Source organism: Colletotrichum costaricense, assembly GCF_030867565.1.
Source record: "Colletotrichum costaricense strain IMI 309622 chromosome Unknown Scaffold_9.1, whole genome shotgun sequence".
Taxonomy (NCBI): domain Eukaryota; kingdom Fungi; phylum Ascomycota; class Sordariomycetes; order Glomerellales; family Glomerellaceae; genus Colletotrichum; species Colletotrichum costaricense.
Window position 1 is genome coordinate 396,784 of NW_026848238.1, and position 21,734 is coordinate 418,517.

General features: G+C 54.0%; 8 protein-coding genes across 8 annotated transcripts; 4 read left to right on the forward strand and 4 right to left on the reverse strand.

Moving 5' to 3' along the window:
* Positions 1-73: 73 nt before the first annotated feature.
* On the forward strand, positions 74-3,162 carry CCOS01_08951 (WD domain-containing protein; the record flags this gene model as incomplete). The annotated part of the gene is made up of 2 exons (XM_060457111.1): positions 74-236; positions 344-3,162. 2 exons carry the CDS (start codon positions 74-76, stop codon positions 3,160-3,162), a joined length of 2,982 nt encoding a protein of 993 aa, XP_060311811.1.
* A 297-nt stretch (positions 3,163-3,459) lies between these two features.
* On the reverse strand, positions 3,460-4,095 carry CCOS01_08952 (Snf7 family protein; the record flags this gene model as incomplete). The annotated part of the gene is made up of 1 exon (XM_060457112.1): positions 3,460-4,095. The coding sequence occupies one exon, from the start codon at positions 4,093-4,095 to the stop codon at positions 3,460-3,462; it is 636 nt and encodes a 211-aa protein (XP_060311812.1).
* A 1,137-nt stretch (positions 4,096-5,232) lies between these two features.
* Positions 5,233-7,479, forward strand: CCOS01_08953 (nonselective cation channel; the record flags this gene model as incomplete). Its single annotated transcript, XM_060457113.1, has 3 exons — positions 5,233-5,492; positions 5,684-5,748; positions 5,801-7,479. The coding sequence occupies 3 exons, from the start codon at positions 5,233-5,235 to the stop codon at positions 7,477-7,479; spliced, it is 2,004 nt and encodes a 667-aa protein (XP_060311813.1).
* Positions 7,480-7,576: 97 nt separating this feature from the next.
* Positions 7,577-8,278, reverse strand: CCOS01_08954 (YesU protein; the record flags this gene model as incomplete). Its single annotated transcript, XM_060457114.1, has 1 exon — positions 7,577-8,278. The coding sequence occupies one exon, from the start codon at positions 8,276-8,278 to the stop codon at positions 7,577-7,579; it is 702 nt and encodes a 233-aa protein (XP_060311814.1).
* Positions 8,279-10,268: 1,990 nt separating this feature from the next.
* On the forward strand, positions 10,269-10,889 carry CCOS01_08955 (uncharacterized protein; the record flags this gene model as incomplete). The annotated part of the gene is made up of 1 exon (XM_060457115.1): positions 10,269-10,889. The coding sequence occupies one exon, from the start codon at positions 10,269-10,271 to the stop codon at positions 10,887-10,889; it is 621 nt and encodes a 206-aa protein (XP_060311815.1).
* Positions 10,890-15,745: 4,856 nt separating this feature from the next.
* Positions 15,746-17,389, reverse strand: CCOS01_08956 (dual specificity phosphatase; the record flags this gene model as incomplete). Its single annotated transcript, XM_060457116.1, has 2 exons — positions 15,746-17,051; positions 17,112-17,389. The coding sequence occupies 2 exons, from the start codon at positions 17,387-17,389 to the stop codon at positions 15,746-15,748; spliced, it is 1,584 nt and encodes a 527-aa protein (XP_060311816.1).
* Positions 17,390-18,001: 612 nt separating this feature from the next.
* CCOS01_08957 (uncharacterized protein) lies at positions 18,002-18,217 on the forward strand (the record flags this gene model as incomplete). Its single annotated transcript, XM_060457117.1, has 1 exon — positions 18,002-18,217. One exon carries the CDS (start codon positions 18,002-18,004, stop codon positions 18,215-18,217), a length of 216 nt encoding a protein of 71 aa, XP_060311817.1.
* An 805-nt stretch (positions 18,218-19,022) lies between these two features.
* Positions 19,023-21,352, reverse strand: CCOS01_08958 (uncharacterized protein; the record flags this gene model as incomplete). The annotated part of the gene is made up of 3 exons (XM_060457118.1): positions 19,023-19,473; positions 19,524-20,576; positions 20,682-21,352. Coding segments are annotated over 3 exons (2,175 nt in total), but the record flags the coding sequence as incomplete, so codon positions are not given.
* Positions 21,353-21,734: the final 382 nt, after the last annotated feature.

Here is a 21,734-nt window from a genome sequence, read left to right on the forward strand (position 1 = left end):
CAGAGAAGAGCCGTAGAGACCAAGTCCTGCGCGACATCTCCATAACCTCTCGAACTACACACTCTCGCCAGACATGTCTGCCTTTACCTCACAACAGCCCGACGAGGGCTACTCCGAAGACCCTCTGAACCCTAGCTTCAGCGGCACTCAGGATGTCTCGGCCTCGCGTCCACCTGCAGACCTGCCCGCCTGGCTCGCCCAGCATCTCCCCGGCCTGTCCACCTCTGAAAAGACTGGTACGTTTACCTTGCCCTGTGATGCAGCTGCAGCAGGGCAGACGTTTGCTCTGCTTGCTCAAAGTCCTTGCGGTAACAACTGACACGACACTTTGCCAAATGAACAGAGCTTGCTATTGCTCTTCTCGACCAGCTACCCACATCGACCATCGTCGAAATCGTCGAGCGTCTACATCCTCGCATGTACATCAACTTCGTTCACTACTTGCCGACAGAAGTTTGCCTGAAGATTCTCGGATACCTCGATCCCCTCTCTCTCATCCACGTCGCCAAGGCTTGCCACGCCTGGCACGAACTGGCCCTCGACCGCAAGCTATGGGAGAAGCTGTACAATATGGAGGGCTGGAAGGCCATCTACTCGGAAGTCAACAAGTGGGAAGAAGATGCGAACAAACCTCAGAACCAATCCCCCAGCTCTCTCCACAGGGTTCGATCATGCGAGGACGGCCACACGCATAAGAAGCGTGCGATATCCGAAGACAACGATCTCGAGATGACGGACGCCGGGGCTTCGGTCACCAGGGAAGATTCGATGAACTCAATCATGGGCAACAGCATCTTTGGCAGCCCTGCCTCGTCATTCGGCTTCTCTCGGAGTTCAGCTACGCCGCAACATGGAGATATGGATCTGGACAGGTCGGCTTCGGGGTCCACACGTCGAAGCACAGAGAGAAATTTTGGCGTCGACACCAAGGGCAAGGGTAAAGCGTCGCCTATGTTGCGCGCCGCTCTTGTCAAGGAAGACTCGCTGCCGCCCATAATGTCCACCGACGCGCTCGGCAGAATCTCGCGGTCGTCACTATGGTCCTGGGACGCACCTAGCCGACGGTACAGGCTCGACTGGAAGTATCTATATACGATGCGCTACCGCCTGGAGCAAAACTGGGAGCTTGGGAAGTTCACCAACTTCCAGCTGCCCCACCCGGATCACCCGCAAGAAGGCCACCAAGAGTGCATATACAGTCTGCAATTCGACAGCGAATACCTCGTTAGCGGTAGTCGTGACAAGACCCTTCGTATCTGGAGTCTGCACACCCAGCGATTGTTGAGGCCGCCCCTGGAAGGCCATACTGGATCTGTGCTCTGCTTGCAGTTCGATGCGGACAAGGACGAAGATTTGATCGTCTCTGGAAGCAGTGACTCCAATGTCATTCTGTGGAAGTTTTCAACAGGACAGATGATTCAAAGGCTCAAGAATGCTCACTCCGAGTCGGTTCTCAACATCAAATTTGACAAGAGGATTCTGGTCACGTGCTCAAAGGACAAGACCATCAAGATTTTCAACCGCCGTCCCCTCAAATACGGTGACCCCGGCTACGGTGATGGCGATGTCGTCTTCAACGCCCCGAAACGCGTCAGAGACTACGGATACGGCAATCCCATGGACGACCTGCCCCTCAAGCCTGCGTATAGCCTTGTTGGTTCTCTGGACGGACATGGCGCGGCTGTCAACGCCGTTCAGATCCATGGCAACGAAGTGGTGTCAGCCAGCGGTGACAGAAACATCAAGGTCTGGGACTGGACAAAGCAGGTCTGTATCCGGACAGTCGTTGGCCATAGCAAGGGCATTGCCTGCGTGCAGTACGACGGTCGGAGGATTGTTAGCGGCAGCAGTGACAACGAGGTCAAGGTGTTTGACAGGTTCACGGGTCTCGAAGTCGCCAGTCTGCGCGCGCACACGAACCTTGTGCGAACGGTCCAGGCTGGTTTCGGCGATCTTCCTTACAGCGCTGAAGAGGATAAGGCTGAGGCCAAGAGGATTGACGAGCTCTACTTTAAGGCGGTAGCTGATGGAGTCGTCAGCCCCTTTAGCGATCATGGCAGTCGCCGTGGTCGTGCCCAGGCCCGTAACGCGGGTAGTCAACGACCGGAGGACATTACGGCGTATGGTGCCATTCTTCCCCCCGGCGGCGGTGGCGGCAAATACGCTCGCATCGTGTCTGGCTCCTACGACCAGAGTATCATCATCTGGCGCCGTGATAAGGAGGGCGTCTGGAAGGACACGCAACATCTGCGTCAGGAAGAGGGAGCCGCGGCAGCGCAAAGCCAAGCTCAAGCTGCGGCAAGAGCGGCTTCACAGCTCACCGCACAAGAGATGCTGGCGAACTTGGAGTCAAGCTCCTCATCCACGGCGCGCGGCACTCGGGGATCTTCTCCCAGGACGACCGTCGACAATCCCATTATTGCCACCATTACGCCCGATTCGGCACAGGCTTTTATGAACCTGATTGACGCGGTTGTGCCCCGGGGACCGACACAGCTGCGCCAGGCTTTGCATCATTACCCGACAATGTTGGTGTACAATTCACACATTCAGGCTGCTATTAGCAGAGAGCCAAACCCGCGCATCAGAGCCGACCTCCGCAATGTGCTCAACGCTGCTCTTTTGGAGACGCAACTCAACCAGTCGCGCCGTCTTATGGCGAACCGCGAGACGCAAACAATTGATCCGCCATCGCTGCCACCCTTGAATGGATTCGCTCCGTCGTCAAGCACACAGGTTCAGCAGCCGACTATTACCAGATTTCATATGGAAGTTGTGCGCCAGCGACACGCTCAAGAACAAGAAGCTGCCGCCGCCACCGCCGCTACACCCGCCGCCGGACCTGCGACGCCCCAGGTGCAAGGACATTTACACATCCAGGGACAAGCTCAGAATCAAGCACAGCCGACGCAGCCGGGAGCGCCTGTTCAGACTCAGGCGACGCCGGTGCCGGTACAAGGTGCGCAAAACCCTGTGCCGGACGCGGCGCACCACCCGCACATTGCCAACGGCGACAACGGCCCTGCAAGGGTGTTTAAGTTGCAATACGATGCCCGCAGGATCATTTGTTGTAGTCAGACGAGTGTCATTGTGGGCTGGGACTTTTGCAACAATGACCCGGAGCTGGAGGAGGTTGCGCGGTTCTTTGGGACAGTGGACTAGAGGCGGACGACGTGGCGTGTTGAAATAGCAGTAGTAGTAGTAGCAGCATCTCACTGGCATAGCGAATCGTATCGGCAGAGGGAGGGCTCGTTGGTTTTATTTTTGGGAAGAAGAGGAGTTTCGGAACAATAAGAAGTGAATTCGAGTTGTGAACATGAATAGCCACAGTGCCTGGCACTTGTAATGAAGTGGATATGAGGTATGCCATTCCGCCGAGATACGAAACTCTCCAAAAGCTTGCCTTTGCTCTCCCATCTAGTCTTTATCTCATTTCCTACACGACACTCTGCAAGCATATTAGCCAGCAGCCTCCTTGAGCTTGGCACCCTCCTTGGCCGGCTCCTCATCCACAAACTCGGGCAACTCCTCCTGCAAGAAACTCGGCATAGCGCCCATCTCGGGCTCCAACTCAGCCTCCATCCCCAACGCCTCCAACTCGGCATCCAGCTCCGCCTCGTCCACGTCCTCGGGCACATCATACGACCTCGCCAGACTCTCCTGGATATCATTTCCAATATCCATCAAATCCGCCATCTCATCCTGCAACCTTTCAATCTTGTCGATGTCCACCTTCCCGTACTGCTTCTTGAGTTCTTTATTGGTCGTCTTGAGCGCGTCGACGGTGGCCATGGTATTTTTCAGGTTATCCTGCATCGTCTGCGCCTGCTCCATGTTCCAGACCTGGGACTGGAGCTGGTCGCGCTGGGACTCGTACATTTTGCGGCGCTGGAGGACCTTTAGCGCCTTTTGCTTTATCGCGTTTTTGCCGGGGCCGTCGCGCATTTTGGAGAGTTTTTGTTGGTAGGTGTTTAGTTCTGCGGTGAGGGCGGAGAGCTTTACGTCGATTGAGGAGATGCGGTCGTCGATGTTTGTGATTGCGCTGTTTAGGGTTGGTTTTGGGCCCTTGGGGGCTGCGCCGAAGAGGCGGTTCATGGCTGCTGGTGATTTGTGTGTGTTGCTGAGGTTCGTGGGGGAGGGGGGTATCTTTGTCTCTTGGGGTGTCGGAGAGGAGGCGTGGTGAGCCTGGTGAGGTCGTGAGTATCTTTGGGTTTTGGTGGGCGTCTGTGTCGTTGCCTGGATGACGTTGCGTGGTGATGAAGCTGGGTGACGGTTATCGATAGGACCCCGCGGTCGGGGTGGTGGTTGCGGGTGGTTGGGCAGGCCCCGCTGAGGCGCCAGGCGAAAGGGAGAAATGTAAGGCCGGTGCTCCGAGAGGCTTGGTCTCGGTGGACCCCGGGTTTGCGAGCGCGACCTCCCTTACCTTACTCTTGCCATGCCCGGCTTGGCGGAGACAGTGATGAAGCCCGGATATCCGCTGTTCAACGGTCTCCAGATTGCCAGTCTATGTCTGATGACCTCGTTACATTCTATCAAACTCTGCGATCGGGACAGAAGTGACTGGAAGGTGGAGTGCTCAAGTCCACGAACAAGCCTGGAATATGAAGGCTAATAGTTCCCGGGCGTAAATTCCATGAGCATCAAGAGGTGTAGCTATGCCGGTGGTGAACTCTTTTTTGTCTCTCTCTTCGGGTTGGATGCTCCCTCCCACAACCAGTCTGCTCTGGTCCAAAGCCTTCAGAGTTGTTGCCTTCAATTCGGGATAAATGTAATGGATCTATTGCTACTCCGTTTTGCCCCTGTGCCTTCTACATGCATTCCTGCCTCACACGGAGCTTTCGCTGAAGATCCTATCTGAAGTTCAAGCTTCCGTTCTTTCTCTAGACTCCTCGTCCCTCGTTATTTGCTTCCACCGGGAGGCTCATTTAACACGGCTTCGGTGTTTGGCGCCTTGTCAGGGGTTACCGGCTACGCGCGTGCGCAGCGACTCGCACTTACATAATGGTTTCCTCCCAAATCCTGGGCATCGCGGCTGGTGTCTTGTAATGAATCGCCAAGATTCCATGACTAAAAACAGGGCCCCTTTACCCCAGCTGTTCCGTATTGTCCTTTTTAAGGGGATGATTCGTCAGTGGACAATTAGGACAGGTGCTAGTTTCTCTGATTGTCCATGGCCCTTTGATCTGCCTGCCGTCACCATTTGCCTCTTGATGTATCCCATAGCAAAAGTGAATGTATTTGCGACGCAGACGGACCACACCGACCTGTGAGAAGCTGGAGATGAGACGGTCGCCGACGGAGGAGATGGCGGAAGAGGCCAAGCTGTGGACGGGCCGTCAGAGGTGTCGTGGTGACGAGGAGGACGACGACGAAGGTCCTGGTGTCGCTGGCGGCTCCGAGACTGAGGCTTGTCTTGGTGATGGTGACGATGAAGAGAAACCAGGGATTACGTCTTCAGTTTCTGAGCTGCCCATATATGTTTCAATGCATCGGTACGTCCATCAAAGCCCGGAATATCTGATGTTCAGTCAAATTGGGGTAGTAAGATGCTGACCTTGAGATAGCGTCCGCCGGCTCATCAATGCAAGTATAGGTAAGGACCAACTTTCAATGTCAGGAAACAAGTGTACTCACACTGAGATCTAGATGATCCATACACACTGAGCCAGTTGAGTGACCCCAGGATGAACATTCTCATCGTCCGGCCTCTCGTTGAGCGTCTGTATCATCCTAACGACATCACCATAGGTATGTGATCCCCCTTCTCTTCAGTACTGCTCATGACTAACACCAAAACAAGTTTACTGCCTCCTTGCCAACCGCCTCTACTTCCTCCGCCAGCAGGCAACTTCAGTCCACCAACCCGTCAACGTAGCACGTGCAACGCTCTGCGAACTCGTAGCAGCCCGCGTCCTCCGCCGCTTCCACGAAGCCAACCCGGGCTCCCAAGGCCTCCTCTTCCTCTCGCGCCTCCTCGTCGGCGGCTTCGATCCGTTTGAGGGCGCCCCCGAAGCCGTGGAGTTCGAAGGCCGTCGGCAGTGGGCACCCCAGGAACGCGGTGGTCTCGAACGCAAACTCACCGCCCTCGAGCTGGCCATCCTCTCCGAGAGCAAGACCTTTATCTCCTCGCCCGGGTGCCAGCGCGTCATCAACGCCGTATACGAGGGCCGCGTCGTCTACACCCCGCTCTCTTTTGTCGACATCTTGCCCGACCACTACGAGTACCGCCCCATCTCCCTCTACGACCCGCGGAAAGCACCCCTCCTGAACCACTACCGCCTCATCGTCCCGCGCTCCCGTAATTCCATAGAATTCGTTCAGTTCCTCATCCTGATGATACTCTACTTCCTCGCTATGCTCTACCGTCGCAGCAGCAACGAGGTCTTTGAGTTCCTCTTCTGCATCTACGCCGCCGGCTGGGTCCTCGACGAAGTTGCCGCCGTCGCGGAACATGGCTGGGAGGTCCACGCGCAAAACCTCTGGTCCTGGCTTGACGTCACCTTTTCCGCAATCTACGCTGTATACGTCCTCGCGCGCATCTACGACGTAGGTGCAGGACACTTCCCCGACGGCCATGGCCTACACATCCTCCCGCTCGCGGCGCCGATCCTCCTCACCCGCGTCGCCTTCAACATCGCACCCGACAACATCGTCCTCATCTCCCTGCACGCCATGATGAAGGATTTCTTGCTGCTGTCGTTCCTCGCGTGCTGGTGCTTCATGGGTTTCCTCCTTGCGTTGCAGTGGCTCATCGACTCCAACGACAACCTCAACGAGACGCCTTCGTGGTTCGCCATTTGCAAGTGGATGCTCTGGATCTGGTTCGGTCTCGACGGTACCGGCATCCAGGAGTCGACGCAGTTCCACATCATTCTCGGCCCGGCGCTCATGGTCGGCTTCGCGTTCCTCGGCAACACGCTGTTCCTGACGATCCTCGTCGCCGTTCTGACAAACACCTTTTCCAACATCATTGCCGACGAGGCGGCCGAGGTGCGCTTCCGCCGCGCGGTGCTGACTTTCGAGGGCGTCAAAAGCGATGCCATTTTCGCGTACCCGCCGCCTTTCAACATCTTTGCGCTTGCGACGCTGCTGCCATTACGGTTCGCCGTGTCAGCCGAGACGTTTCACAGGGTCAACGTGGCGCTGATCCGCGCGCTGAACTTGCCGACCCTGCTGCTCATCAGTCTATACGAGAGGCGACAATTCTCGCGCCGGATGAGGAAGAAGATGAATGGTGGCGGTGGCCGCCGAAGGTTCTTGGGGTGGCAGCTTTCGGGATTTTCGCCACACGGCGATATCCAGGCCGTGTTCGATACGGCGCCACCGCCGGATGTTGCTGATTTGATCGAGGAGCTGGATAAGATTGGCGACGAGGGGTCTGTGACGAGCGAGGCTGTGCCCAAGTTGTCGGCTGATCTCGGCCGACCCATTCGATGGAGATCAAGGCTACGGAATGGGGTTCAGGAGCATGATGATTAAAGGAGGCTGGAGAAGTGCGGCCGTAGTAGTGGTGGCTTACTATTTATTACATAAAGGCATCATAATACATCTATCAATGTCCGTCATCGTCCTTTCTTCAAAGCTTCCATACCTGAAGGTTACGATATCTCGCAACAAGAGGTTGCATCTGTCTGAACCCAATTCTTCCGTCCCGGATAATAGGTCCCGTGGACTTGTCGTCGTAAAACTCAAAGATGGGCAAGTCGTTGATGCGGAACTTCACCTCGCGCTTGTCCTTGATGACCTCAATCTTGTAAAACGCACCAGCGGCATCAGGGACGGGGGGCAAGGGGTCCGCGCCTTGAGAAACAAGGTGGAATCCAGGTGACTTGCGCAGGTTCGCCAGATGGAACGCCCTCTCTTCGGGCCAGCGCCTGCGGAAGTAGGACGCATGCAGCGTACGTATGTCGGAGGAGTGGTACTGCGGGTAGCTCCCGTTCCTGGGCTTGAGGGACGGGTCAAAGATGGACCCCTTGCCGTCGTCGGCGACGGTGGCGGCGCCGAAGAAGAACATGGCCAGGCCGGGTTCGTTGCGCGGGGAGAATTCCCAAGTGATGCGGATGCCGTCGGGGAAGACTTCGGGGACCCAGTAGACGAAGTAGTCGTCTGGGTTGCCGCCGCCCGAGAGCTCGAGGGTATCGTTGACGGCTGCTACGGTGAGGGGGCCCTCTGCCACCCAGGTTGCGACGTCGGCGGTTGAGTTCAGCGGGTTGCTGTATAGGAGTGTCTCTGCCATAGTCGAGGTGGCTAGGGCGAGGAGTGCGGTGAGAATACGCATGATGGATGGTTAAGAGGAGGAGAGCAGAAGTTTGAGAGCTTGATGACTTATGTGATGATCTCGACCCGGGGGCTTGGATGCTGATCTTCTGAGGAACCTCAAGGGGAATGCTCTAAGCTGGAGAGACAATGAGGATCACAAAGGTAACATTGGATCAGCTCCGGTGGATACATGAGATGTTTTGTAGCTGCACGGAATAGAAGACCGGTCACATCGTCTCAAGCGCGGCAGTAAAGTTTGCATCTTGGAGCGGAGTGATGCTGCACCGAGATTCCCGAGTCCGGGGTGTTCCCCCGGGAGTGGAGAACCGGGAGGTTGACAGGTGCGCCGAGCTAAGCTGAGAGGGGCAACTCCCGAGTCCCGCCATTCAAGTTTAAAGTCGCGCAATGTTGTCATCTGAAAGGTAAAAGGTGTGATTAATATAAACGGTCAGAATATTACCTTGAGAAGATGTCTCAGCCGATAGAGCTGTTGAGCCATGTGCAGTTTGTAGGCGGCGTCCGAAATGCTTATCTTATGTCGCTTCTGCAGCCCTGTATCACGCCACATTGACCCAGAGTGATGTCCATAGAGGTGAAAATTTAAGGTGGAAACATGTCTCCAAAGTTAAGTTCTCTGGAGACTTTGTGCCCGGGCTACTCCGTGACCCTGCGTCCGAATCCGAACTCTCGACATTTAAGTGAAAATTCATGAGTCTCTGCTGGGGGAGCAGAGTTTCCACCAATTGAGGGGGTGGAGATCAGCGTCGCATCCGGTAATGAGCCTAAATAACCGATTCGAATGAGGCGGAAATTGCAAGTGTTCTTGGACAACATCTTGGCAATGCCCGTGCTGTCCGGAGAGATAGTCTCCGTCTCAACTTTTACATTTGCAGAGCTGATCGGGTGGCGTAACGTTGAATTGGTAACCGGCCGGACGGAGTGACACCGGCCAGGCCCGGGTTTCCGACGGCGCTATGGACGATGCCGTAGCGGCGCTGGCCCGCTCAGGTGTTGCCGGCGCCCATGTCTGCTTCACTTACTACAATGCTCTTGTGATAATAAAAGCCAAACGATGTACCATGCTGTCAATTAGGACCATCTTTAGTTCCCAGAGTTTTCACCCAAAAGGAGTTGACGCATATTGCAGCGCTGTTGATCCATCATCCATCATCATGAACTCTTAATTCCAACTTCCGAGTGGTTTTTCTCATTATGTCTACGCACGCCTTTCCAAGCTTCCGCTTGCTCAATAAGAGCCGAGTAGTTCTGGAATAAACAGTAGTAGCCAAACCATGTATGGGCACTCCCCTGAGTTGCGTGTATCTGTGACGTACCTGAGGCAAGCTACCTTCTCTCAAGTTCTCGATAGGACTTGAATCATTCAATTCTCGTGCCTTGGTGTTCATATTGCATGAATTCGGGCCCAAAGGTGAGGTAATAAGGCAGGAGGAGAACCACCACAAGTTCAAGTATGTCGTTCTCCCGACGACCAGGTGCTTGGCTACCATTAGATGACCTTGGACCCTGAGGCTCTGTTCAATTTCCCTACAAATGGAGCCCGAGAGGACCAATAATGGACCCCGAAGACGATATTGGAGCCCGAAATCACGGGTCTGAGCCGGAGAACCCCCACTTTCCACCGTTTCGTCTACTTTGAGATAGACGACAAGGCTCCTGAAGCTCTGACAGTGGATCTCTACCCGGGAAACTCCTCCGCCAACTCCGCCATGGGAATAGTATGCCCATGACAATGATGGGGACCTCAACAACACCCAGTCTCGCTTTGTCCAGCTGGGCTGAGACGTCCCACTTAAGAGGTATTAACACTATGATTCCTCGTACGATGGAGTCATTTAGGCAACAGCCATGAAGCTGGTATCTATGAGTCCTGTGACCCGACACCTGCTAGCATAAGTCGAAAGACGAAAGATTTGACCGATACGCAGAAGCCTTGGCATACCCAGATAACCTTCTCACTACACAGATTACCTCCTGTCAAAATTATCACAATGGCTCCCGGCTGGCTTGAAAAGTTCATCGTCCGCGTAGACGCCACCCCAGACAAACGCCGCACCGAAGAGACACCTGCCCTGGAAATCCACTACACCGCGCTCAAAGATCATCGCCGCGTCCTCGGCGTAAAGGGCGACACAATACCGCGATACGAAGTAAAACGGCAAGCAGTCCTCGCAGCCTGGGGAGACAAGTGCTATGTCACATCACCCTCGAATGGAGGCCAAGAAGTGGCCGTGATCGATTTCCACACCCTGCCTGCCCAGACCGAGATCCAATTCTCGCAACGTGCGCTCAAGATCGATATCAAAGAGAGCGATGGAAAGTACGAGTCAGGCGAGCTGGGCAATGTGCATTGGAAGGCGACGGGTATGAAGGCGTATGGACGGGCGTCGTGGGAGCTGAGGAATGAGACGGAGATGATTTTGTCTGTCACGATTGACGATCATCAAGTCAATGGTGTGATTTCTGTCTGGAAGAAGAATATTGGACAGGAGGCTGTCGAGGAAGTTGTCATGGTTGGGCTTTCCAAGATTGAGCAGTACAGGAGAATGATGCGGCATGCCAAGATATCTAGCATTGGAGTTGCTGCCAATGCGACGTGGTTGGCGGCGTAGTAAGACGCATTGGTGTTGTACTACTCTGTATCAAACTCACAACGACTTGTGTAATTGTTCAATCATCAGAAGTCAAGAAATGCGGTCCTTCGCGATTTTATCAAGAGATCTTCGGTACGAGATCAAAAGCAAGTTGGGCATTTACCTATTTCGTGCGTTTCCCAGAGGTTGTCAGAGTACAGAAGCAGACTTGCAGTAAGGCTCTGTCAATAGTCTCAACAGTGCGTCTCAATCAAAGCCTCTTGTTGCAAATTGGAGCCAGGTCTAAGACAAGTCAAATTTCGATTTTCATGGCAGACTTCACGAATTTCGGGTCATACGAAGTTGTGCCTCGAAACATGTTTACATTAACCGTGCCTGGAACCTTTCCGGCTTGAGTTGGTAATAGTTATAGAACACCTAAGACCTACAATGTTGTTCTCATCTTCTAGACATGCGGTCCACAGCTATTTATACCATTATGCTACATGTCAAGTCTAGCCGCCTTCTTCGAAAGTATTGATAGAGTCTTCAACGTATGCTTGCTATACAACTGATGCCATATGATAACTCATTCACAAATCACTATCCGTAGTATTTGACCAAACCAAGTACGATGCCCTATTACTTCACACTCTAAATTTCACGTGCTCTTCCAAGTAAGGTATTCAAACGGCTACGGCAATATGCTTCTGACTGTAAATATTAGAAAACCACAACATCGAAGTTCCGCATAAAGTCAAAAAGCGCCACCTCTACAAACCTCGTATTGCCAATTATGACACAACCGTGTACGTTTCTCTTACAAGTTCCTTTTTGTCACTGTTTGAGAAATGCTGCTGCCTGGGGCTGCGTATCAAAGCGGAGACAATTACAAAGGTTGTTGTTTATTAACAAATACTTACGACCCAGTCTTGGCCGAAATAAAGACCCCGCAAGAAGCAAATGAGTGTCGTCTAATGCTGAAAAGCACCAAAGCAATGCCGGCAGCCGAAGATATCGCACCTCTCGGAAGAAAACGCTCGTTGGACAAGGTTACAAGATGGGTCGTTTTGTTAAGAGCCGTAGGCGTAATTTGTCCAATCACTGCCTAGATATACACATAAAGTGCCAGTATGGTCACGAACTTGGCATTTTCGTCTCAAGGGATCTTAAAACACTTAGGCATCAGGTTTTCTCACTAGACAAATCCTTTCAAAGTCTCACGCCCGCTGGCATCAGGCCTTTATGCTCACACCACGACCACCTCGATTCTCTTCAGCAAACAGAAAGAGGGTCCCTCCAGCCCTACAGGCTCCAATATTCTTTTCCTTGCACAGCCTCGGAAGTGCCGTTAGCCGGGACAGACCACAGTCCCAGCAAGCAAAGGGAAACAGGGAGAGTGATAGAGGAAGATAGCAAACAACCCCCTCCCGTCCCGACTCGCTCTAGCTTGGAAATAGAAGGCGGGGCGTGCGCGCGCGGGGCGGTCTTTCTTCCCAAGAAATTTCCTAGGCGGCGTTTCTAGTCTTCGGAGCCCGAGTCCGTGCCGGGATGGTGATCCTTCGAGCTGCAAAAAAAGGATGGCAGAATAGGGGCCAACGTTTTGGGGAAAGAAGGGACTGGTGCGCCAACATCGCGAACGAAACCGCTTACTTTCCGTAAGGGAATAGATCTTCTTTCGGCAGCACTCTGACAGATGCATCTATAATGGGCAATACTGTCAGCTCCTCTATGTAGTAGACCCGGCTGAGGGTCAAGATGAAAGCAACCATACCGACATGGAGGAACTTCATCCATGCCCAAGAATCCATCCACAATGAAGCCCCCACGCACACGGACGCTCGTGAGCACGGATACCCGTTGTGAGATTGAGAGAAGGACACCAAGCTGAGAGAAGGGGAAAGATGATCGTACACCCTCACTGCAGCCTTAGAGCTATTTCTTTCGCCATCAGCCCAAAATCTGCCTCGACTCCTACGAGAGGCCCACGAGCTACATAGTATACCCCCCCTCAGTCGAAGGAATACAACAGGGACATGGAGAGGAGATACCTTGCATACACAGACGCTTAGAGCGGCAGGTAAGAAGAACCCCGTACGCCAGAGAGCACTAGCATTCAGAGAAATCATACCCCTCCCTCTCTCCCCTTGCTCCTTCGCTCCCAACGGCATCGTGACAGGCTAGACTCGTCTTACGATATGCGTTTTCTTTCCCACTCCCTCTACCTTACAAGCGTAGGATTGCACCACTGCAGGCCCGTCGTCGGTCGAGCATGGTGTGGACAGTAGGTAGCGAGCTCATGTGTCCTCTGTACGGCGGAGGTTCCGCTGGGTATCCGGCGTAGGAGCATCAGTATGCTGGCCGCTGCTGCGCCTCATTGACCAACACTAGCAAGTATATGCCCGTTGGATGTAGCAAGGAGGGATCTCAATCGATGTCGAGATTAGTGAGCTCTAGGGGGCCTACGATGGATTGATGTGCAGTTTTGCCCTCGATCTCAGCGGACGGGCGAAGATCCGGAAGGGGAAGTCTTTAGGACAGGAGGTAGCTGGTTATTTGCGGATATGTAGCCTGGTCTGGCTTTTAAGCTGGTCAGAGTCTCAAGACCTTGTTCCGCTCGTTTTGTGAGTAGAGCTTGGCGTACACCCACACCTAACAGTTCACATCCAAAGACCCGCAGGCGGTTGCAAAGGGAGGATACTGCGGCTTGCTGCCTAACCCAGCGACTCTTTCACGCAGTCAAGGTTGAACATCGAGGAGGATATGAGAATGCTCGCTTGAGTATGAAACAAATGTCAAATGTATGTTGGCGGGTTGCTTTACGGTCAAATTTATAACGATTTGCGACATTTAGTTCTGTACCTCGCCTGCTATCGTCTTCTGGGTTATCCGCTCACTTATTGATGAATAATCAGCACCACAAGTGATTCAGTAGAAAGCTGGATTTTAGTAAACGAGAATTGAAATGAGATTAACAAGAGACCAGAAGGCGTGTAAAAGGCCGCGCGAGACAGATCCGAGCCACAGGGCCTTATTGCATTTCTACCGCGCTCTGGATGACTGCCTCTGGAAGAGTGCCATTCAGGGGGTGTCATCGTGATGTCGTCCTGATCTTCGTCCCGCTCATCGACCCTTTTACTTTCCAGGCGTACCACGCCTAGGAGAACTTCTCGTAATCTAACCGTGGCCACTTCTTCTCCGAACGTCGAAATAATTTCCAACATAGCCTTATAATGCAACGGCACCGCATAAGTGATTATAATCATCATCGTAGACTCCATGTCTTCGCAAAGTCTCCAGACTCCGACTAGATGGGCCCACCCCTAAGACCCAGTACAGCCTCCCAACTCCCAACTCCTTCCGTAAGCGAAAGCATGGTGAAGCGCCCTTCACTTCCCCGACATCGACAGAGGCGAGAAGGCAACAACCATCATGCTGAGCTCACAGTGCTCCATATAGACCAGGAAGAAACAGAAAGAATTTCATCAGCCTTGGGTCCGCCGTTTCGCGGGTGATGACAATGCTCTTCACTCTTCCCAGTCCTACGACGATCCTTCTGCGATCTAGAACAGGGGCTGGGATCTTCATTCAACCTCTACCCCCTCCCATCGACCCCACGAGAAACATCGTTTGCCGAGAACTAGACGTAGGCAACACCAACTTGGCAAACCTCCGGCACCATTACCACACCCCCAAGCAGACAATCAGCATCATCTCCGTTGCCCCGTCGAACATCCAGAATTCGCCTGCCTAACATTCTTTCCGCGGGACATTACGGATAGTTGTTCACGCTGCCTCGCGCCTACATTAGACCTCGCGCATCTAGCTCACTGCAGGCAGCATTTTCACCTTCTTCTAGAATCCAAAGTGCGTCTGGTTCCGCCCCCACTCTGACAGAAGAGACCAACTGCCGTTCAGAACACTAGCAATCGATGGGTTTGGCCTGCCTCAACTGTACGGATATGGATCACCTACCACGTCTCACCTCACCTTTCCTGCCTCTGCTCTTCCATCTCGTGCATGCAGGCAGCAATCTTACCTCCTAGAAAATCTCCATCTCGTTCTTAACCCCTCTGCAAGCAAGAAGCATCCCAGTCTGGCTCCAACTGTACATGCGTCAAAAACGGGCCGAAGTAATACAACGCCCCAAGAAAGGAAGATGATCTTGGAAAAGAAACAGGGTGTCTTTACAGTGCTTCGATAGCAACCTGTGGTCCGATCCACTCGTGTACCGAGATGTACGAAGCTCGGGATAAGGTAAAGCCAAGTTTCCCTCTCTCGCTGCAACGGCTCGGAGTAAGCTTCAGGGGGAGCACGCGAGCATACATGCGCACTCTGGGAGTAGGAATCGTCGCTTTTCGTACGCTGAAAGAGCGTTTGGTTTGAAGCGAACCTTACACAGTCAGTAAGTAAACATATTCAACGAATAGAGACTAACATCAGTGACTACTGGGACGAGTAAACTTCTTCATGGCCAGCGTCAAAGCGAGGTCACATTCATCAACTTTCTCATTGGGCACACTAAGCGTGGATAAGTATCCGTACGGCAATACCTTGATCCAAGGCAACCATGAAGATAGGCAAGGTATCCAGCCATTCACATGTAACAATCCATTGACGGAGCCAGATGTACGTGCAATTCAAGAGTCTGCAGTCAGCGAGGATCATCTAGAACGAGTCTCCATGCCATCTAGGAATACCCTCCCGTCTCCCCTGTTCCAGGCTGATGCAACCGTATATGTCATGCGATCCTTCCCTGTCCCACCCAACTCCAGGCCAAAGCCCCCTCTTCCAACGCCTTGCCAAATGCACATTCTTCCACCATGTATTCTCACCATCTACATCTAGCTCTAGCTCTAGACCGCAAGCTCTGTGCGAACTCAACGCTTATGCATCTACAACCTCCCCGAACCAGGCGGCATCCGAATCCCCATCGCTGCCGCACCCCCAGCCCCAGGAACCCTCGCAGCAACCTCGTCCACACGCCCCTTTTGCAGACTGAACCCGGGTGTAACCCACCCGCCGCAACTGCACCGGAATCCCCGCCAGCTGTACCTCCCCACGGCGGCGCCGCACTTCTGATTCGGGCACGACAGCCGTCCCTCCAACGTCCCCTTCTCCAGCTCCTCCCTCATCCACCCCAGCGGCTCCACAAAGACGTGTCCGCACGGCTGCTGTTGCTGCCGCTGGTCCCTAGGGGCATCGGGCTCGTGATCGAGTACGAAGCGCGGCGTGGCCAGCGTCTTGCGACACTTTTTGCACCGCACCTCCATGCCCTTCACGCTCTCCGCCTCTTCCTTGCTCGTTTCCTCGTCCTCGAACCGCAGCTTTGTCGGTGCCTGACCCGCGGCAAGGCTCTCGTCAATCTCCCTCTGGAACTCCCACCGCTTGTAAATGGGGTGCGACGCCACGTCGTCAGGGCACCCCATGATCCACCACATCTCGAGTTGCTTTATGAAGCCCGGGTTCGGCTCCGCAATCTCTCGCGTATTGCGAACCCACTTCACGGCGGCGGCGACGGCGGCTGCAGCCCTCTCTTGCGCTGCTGCGGCTTCCTCAGCGGACTTGGGCGCCCCTCCTGATGCTCCGTTCTGCGCGGCGGCCGTCGAGGCCGCGGACCTGCCGAAGCGGGAGGGGTGTTTCCAGAGGAGGTAGGCAACGATGGCAGAGACGGAACGGGACTTGCCCATGGCACAGTGGACATAGACGCCGCCTGGGGCATTGGGGTCCGGCTTCTCCCCGTCAGAGCTGAGATCCAGCTGCTCGAATAGGGGGGCGGGGAGGATGGCATCCGGATCTGTGGGCTTCGCCGCTGCCGCCGCCGCTTTAGCCGAGGCAGCCTCCGTCTCAGACTCAGACTCGGTCTCCAAATCCTTGGCCACAGCCGCCTTCAAGCGCTTGGCCTTCTCCTCAAAGCTCTTGTCTTTCTGGGCCTCCTCTTCAGGCCCATCCGTGACGCTCTTCTTGCTGCTGCCGGGGTACAGCGCATCCTCGATGAAATGGACGGCCTTGGGCAGGTGAACGAGCAGGTCCTCATCCTCGACATCGTCGATGTCGATGACCATGTGCTTGTAGCTCTTTCCGTAGTTCTCCCAGGTGTCGGTCTCGCTCTTGAGACCGGCCGGGTCGAATCGCAGCACAGACAGAATGTGGGTGATGTTGCGCTCCTTCAGTGCTGAAGGGCGGCGCAAAGCCCATATGCTGGTAAACAACGTTAGTGAGCCTCACAGTGAAGATGACGACGGAGATAATGTGTCTCACCCGCCGACATAGAGCTCCTCCTTGCCATCGATACGGTTCATCGCCATTTCGACGCAGCTCTTCTTCAAAAGTCGGTGTAAAGCTTCAGTTTCCTCGCTGCCTACAGGCTCGCCTGTGTAGATCTCTAACGTATTGGTCGGCGCTTCTTTTTCCTTGGGGGGTAGCACCTGCGCCGCGTCCTGCAATGCCGTCGTGGTCGTGGTCGTGGTCGTCAAGCTTGACTCGATCTCTTTCAATCGCTTCGTCACGTCCTCGGTTGAAATGTGGCCACGGACCATGCGAATGGCTTTATCGATGAAGGGTTCAAAGGGCAGCTTGGCACAAGATACATGAGCGTAGTATGGTAGTGAATGACGGTGTAAGTTTCCCTGCTGTCTACGGATGGATATTGGTGTGTGACCAAGAGAGAAAAGGGAGAAGGGGGAAACGAAAGAGTCAATGTCGGTGTCCCAAGCCCAAGAGCTACCAGAAAGACAGACCCCTCTCGCGTGCCAATCTCAGGATGCGACAAACGCTGGTGGTAGTGGTTGGGTGGTGGTGACGAGAATGACGCAGTTGTGCTTGTGGCTCGGCCTGAAGTTGCTCTAGCTTTGTTTCCCAGAATACTGCCGTTGCCGAAAAGAGCCAAGCCTCCACCTTTGTTTTCGTCGCCTCAGTCGTTGTGTTGTACGTACCCTCGTTCCCTCGTGCTCTTGGCTCCTGCCACTCGGCCGTGTGGTGGAAAGAAATGTCCGGCGTCCTGTTCCCTCGTGCCTGCGGTGTGGCCCCCCTTTCCCCCGCCTCAGGTCCAGGTCATTTGCCCCTTCCCCTCAGGGCACTTTCCCATGCCTACTATCTATTGTTACTAAGGTAGGGTACATTGGCATATTGGGTAAAGACAGAACAAAGCCATGCGCCACCGCCACATCTCTCTGTGGCTCATAGGGCTGAGATCATGTGACTTTCTGTCAACCGGCGGCCTCACCGCGGCATGCCGAATTGCCGTTGATGAAGCCTTATGGCGACTTGGCGTTTACACAGAGCAAGGTACCAGAGCATGTGTTTGTTCCTTGCTCAACAGACACCAACATGGGGTACTCCGTACTGTAGCTACTCGTAGGCTGTAGCCAGCTGTGGATCTGATCAGGTCTTCATTGACTGTCAGACTACCTTCCTCTTGATCCCATCATGCCGATTCGGAAACCAAGTACTCAACCACATCACATAATTACGAGAAAGCAAATCTAAGCCAGGGACATGTTATGGATGGAAACAGTAACTTGTTCGAGATTTGGTAACTTTTTATTCTTTTCTCACTATTGTCCAACCTGTGTGCCCTGACCCTACAAAATACATTGCTAGCTTGAACTCTTCAGTCTGGCTGAAGGATGTGCTGCATCTCTTCTAATACCAATATCATTTCATCGTATCACCTCCCCACCACTGACTGGCCCGATCATGCCTGGTATTTCCTCCAAATGGAATGCGCGCAACAGACAGCTTGCAGATATGTTTCTGGTGCCTGAAAGCCCCTCATGGCAACCACCTATACTCCAAAGGCCCCAAAATATGGGTGCTTCCAAATGGCCAGCCCATCAAACCCGAGGATGCTGCCCACATGCTTCAACAAAATGCTTTTGATTTTTTCTTTTTTGTACGGCGCATGGCACTGGCAAGGGAATTGCTAACCAGACCGTGGCGTTGGATGTTTCTCGACATGTTCCGCTCGGCCCCGTGCGTCAACGGCCGTCTTCATCTTGACTGCTTGTACAGTCTCAAATCGTTCGCTCGCATTCGGTGTATTAGTTGGACGCATCCGAGTAATGTCGCGCTACGCGCCCCGGACATTTGCGTTCAATGAATGGCCAGTCAACCAATGCCATGGTCTCCAACGAATCATCGGTAAGTCGAGCTTGGGAGCTTGGCTTATGCTCATCTCGGAGTAGGATCTTCATCCAGCATGCAAGCATTTTCCAGCATGTTCGTCCATTTGCCGCTTGTGCCTGCGTGGCTATGCTTAAGATGCTGCCGAAAGTGATCTGCGCGGAAAAACTTCTTGCTGCTGTTGCACTCCCTGAACTTGTGTACTTCTTGGAGATGGCGAATGCGCTCTTCCCAATCCTGGTCGGTAGCGTGTCGCGGTGCGGAAGCACCAGGGCCTCTCCCGTTTCTAGGGAACTCCTCACCACAGTAGCCACAAGAGTCTGCTTCACCGGGGCGATTGGTACTGTCGTGGAACGCACGATCATAGCCATTCAGGGCTGAGCAACTCCAGCTGTGTCTGCGAACATGAAGACTATTCTGGTGGCGTTCGGCCTCATTCTTGTTCTTGAATCGATTTCCGCAGAAAGAACATTCATACTGCTTCTCGGCTTCGTGAGACCTGTTGACGGTTAGCGAAAAGCTTCTAATATTTGCAGGGTCGGTACTTACGCCAACTCCTCAGCCGACTCAAATTTCTTGGGTTTCTTCGGGCAACAATCGCACATGAAGAATCCCGAAATTTTGGTTCCACCAGGCTTGCTCACCTCCGTAAGCTTGCGGGGAGAAGCGAGAGGCCGGCTTTCGCTAATGGTCCGCTGGTGGGGTGCCCTGGAAAGGGAACCGCGAGGCGAGGGGTTGAGCGACATTGATGCACTGTAGGGAGAGCTGCAGCTGGGGTCGGTTCCGCCGGGCGAAATTCCACCTGGGGAAAGGCCCCCTGGAGAGACTCGGCCAAACGACGACGAGCCCATGCTGGTAATGCTCCCGGTGAGTAGTGATAGGTTAGAGCTGTAAGACCCTGCGCGACCGGATGGCGAAGAGATTGATCCTTGAGGGATGACACTCAGTCGAGGCGTGGGGGATCCTCTTTGGTTTCCATCGCGACGGCGTAGCAAGTCACTCTGGGTGGTGAAACCAAGTGGTACGCTGTCGTCGGGATCAGCGGATGCACGGCGCTTCGCCCCAGCACCATCGTAGTGTGCTCTCATGGGATCCTCTATCCGCAATCTCTTCATAGAATTGGTCTCCTCCATTTCCATCTCCTCCACTTCGTAGCTGTGCGATGATGCATCGTCGCTGTTATTCCTTCTGGTGCGAGTAGGTGGTGACCTGTCGAGGTCGGAGACGGACCGAGGTGACCTATAGTCCTGGCCGAGATGGAATGGCTGGCTTCTAGGGGAAGGTGAGAGGGCAGAGTGAGGAGTCTGCGTGTATCTGTCGGGAGAGTCTAGTAGGTTTGACGTCTTGAGGTGCAACGGAAGACTGGTGGGCACGGAGAGTGGCGGTACCCGCATGTCGCCAGAAAGCCTCCTCGAGAAAGGGTCGCTAGTTGATGATGTGCTTGACGCACTGAGGAGTGAGCCAGGCGGCTTGTTATCGAACGTCTTTAGGGGAGCGAGCTTCTTCTTCATGTCGGTGAAAGCGTCGGCGCCAGACTGGAACTGGAACTGGTTGTGGTGCAGACCAAACCCGGCCGAGATGCTCGGCAAGGAACATTCAGATCTATCAATGTGAAAATGTTAGATGGGCACCCAAAATCTCGACACTCTCAAGTTCTTTTCTTCTAGAACCAAACTAGGCCCGATTGAACGGTTGGGGATTTCCTACCTTGTGGAAGCCGAAGCTGAAGACGAACCCATGCTGGCATAACCCTCATCGTGCCTGTAACCGGACCTCATGTAGTGTGGCCTGTCATCCAAACTTCCCAAGCTGTCGTGGTAACTATGTTCTCTAGGGCTGTATGATGAGGGATCGCGGTAGTGTTGTCTGGGCTCCTGGTGATGCATGTGAGGATCGTCAAAGGGAAGTCGTGGTGGTGGTAAGGGCGGCGGTGCGTTGATTCTGTCTCCGGAACCTGGGATGGCCACAGAGGAGGAGTAACTGCTAGAGTCGAAGCGGTTTGAGTCTCTTGGGTTTGAGTCTATAAATATGCTGGGAAGACCCGCAGGCTCCCTGTATCTCGAAGGTGCCTCCATGATGTCGGTTTGTATCTGTGCAGTTGCTGGCTGAGGATTGACAATTCCAGCTGAAGCGGCGCCACTAAGGTTTATAGTGACGGAAGCACGGGCGTCATGAGTGATGGGCCGGGAAATATCTAGGGTTCTGATCGCGGTGGGATACGAGAAGCGTCCGAGGCCAAGGCGGTCGTCTTGGAGGCCGTGGGTGGCGATGGCAGTCGGGTTCGCCGTTGGTTGAGAACGGGGGCCAATGCAAGCCGAGAATGGCTGTCTCTGTCGGTCTCTCTCTCTTGCGTCACGCAGCGGTCGGGGCCGAGAGGAGACTGAAAAAGGAAAGACAAGACTAGACGGAATCGAGCAAAGCGGCGCGAGTCGTAACGTGGAAGAGGGAAAAGTAGCAGACGTCGATGTGGTTGGACTGGATGTACAATTGTTGAGTCCGGCGGTCTAATCGCGGGACAAGCAGAAACAGATCAGGTCCGGACGGCGTCGAGGAATGCGAGGAGCAAATGTTGTCGGAGGAAGCAGAGTGGCCGGAGCTGGGGTGGGTAGAGTTTACATCCGTAAGTCAGGTCAGGTCGTGGGGGGGAGACGACAGCTGAAATAAGAGGCGATTGTGTGACGACGCCAGCTGCTGTATAAATAAAAATAAAATAAAATCGACACCCCCAGGTATGGCAAGGCGAAAGAGGCGACTAGTACT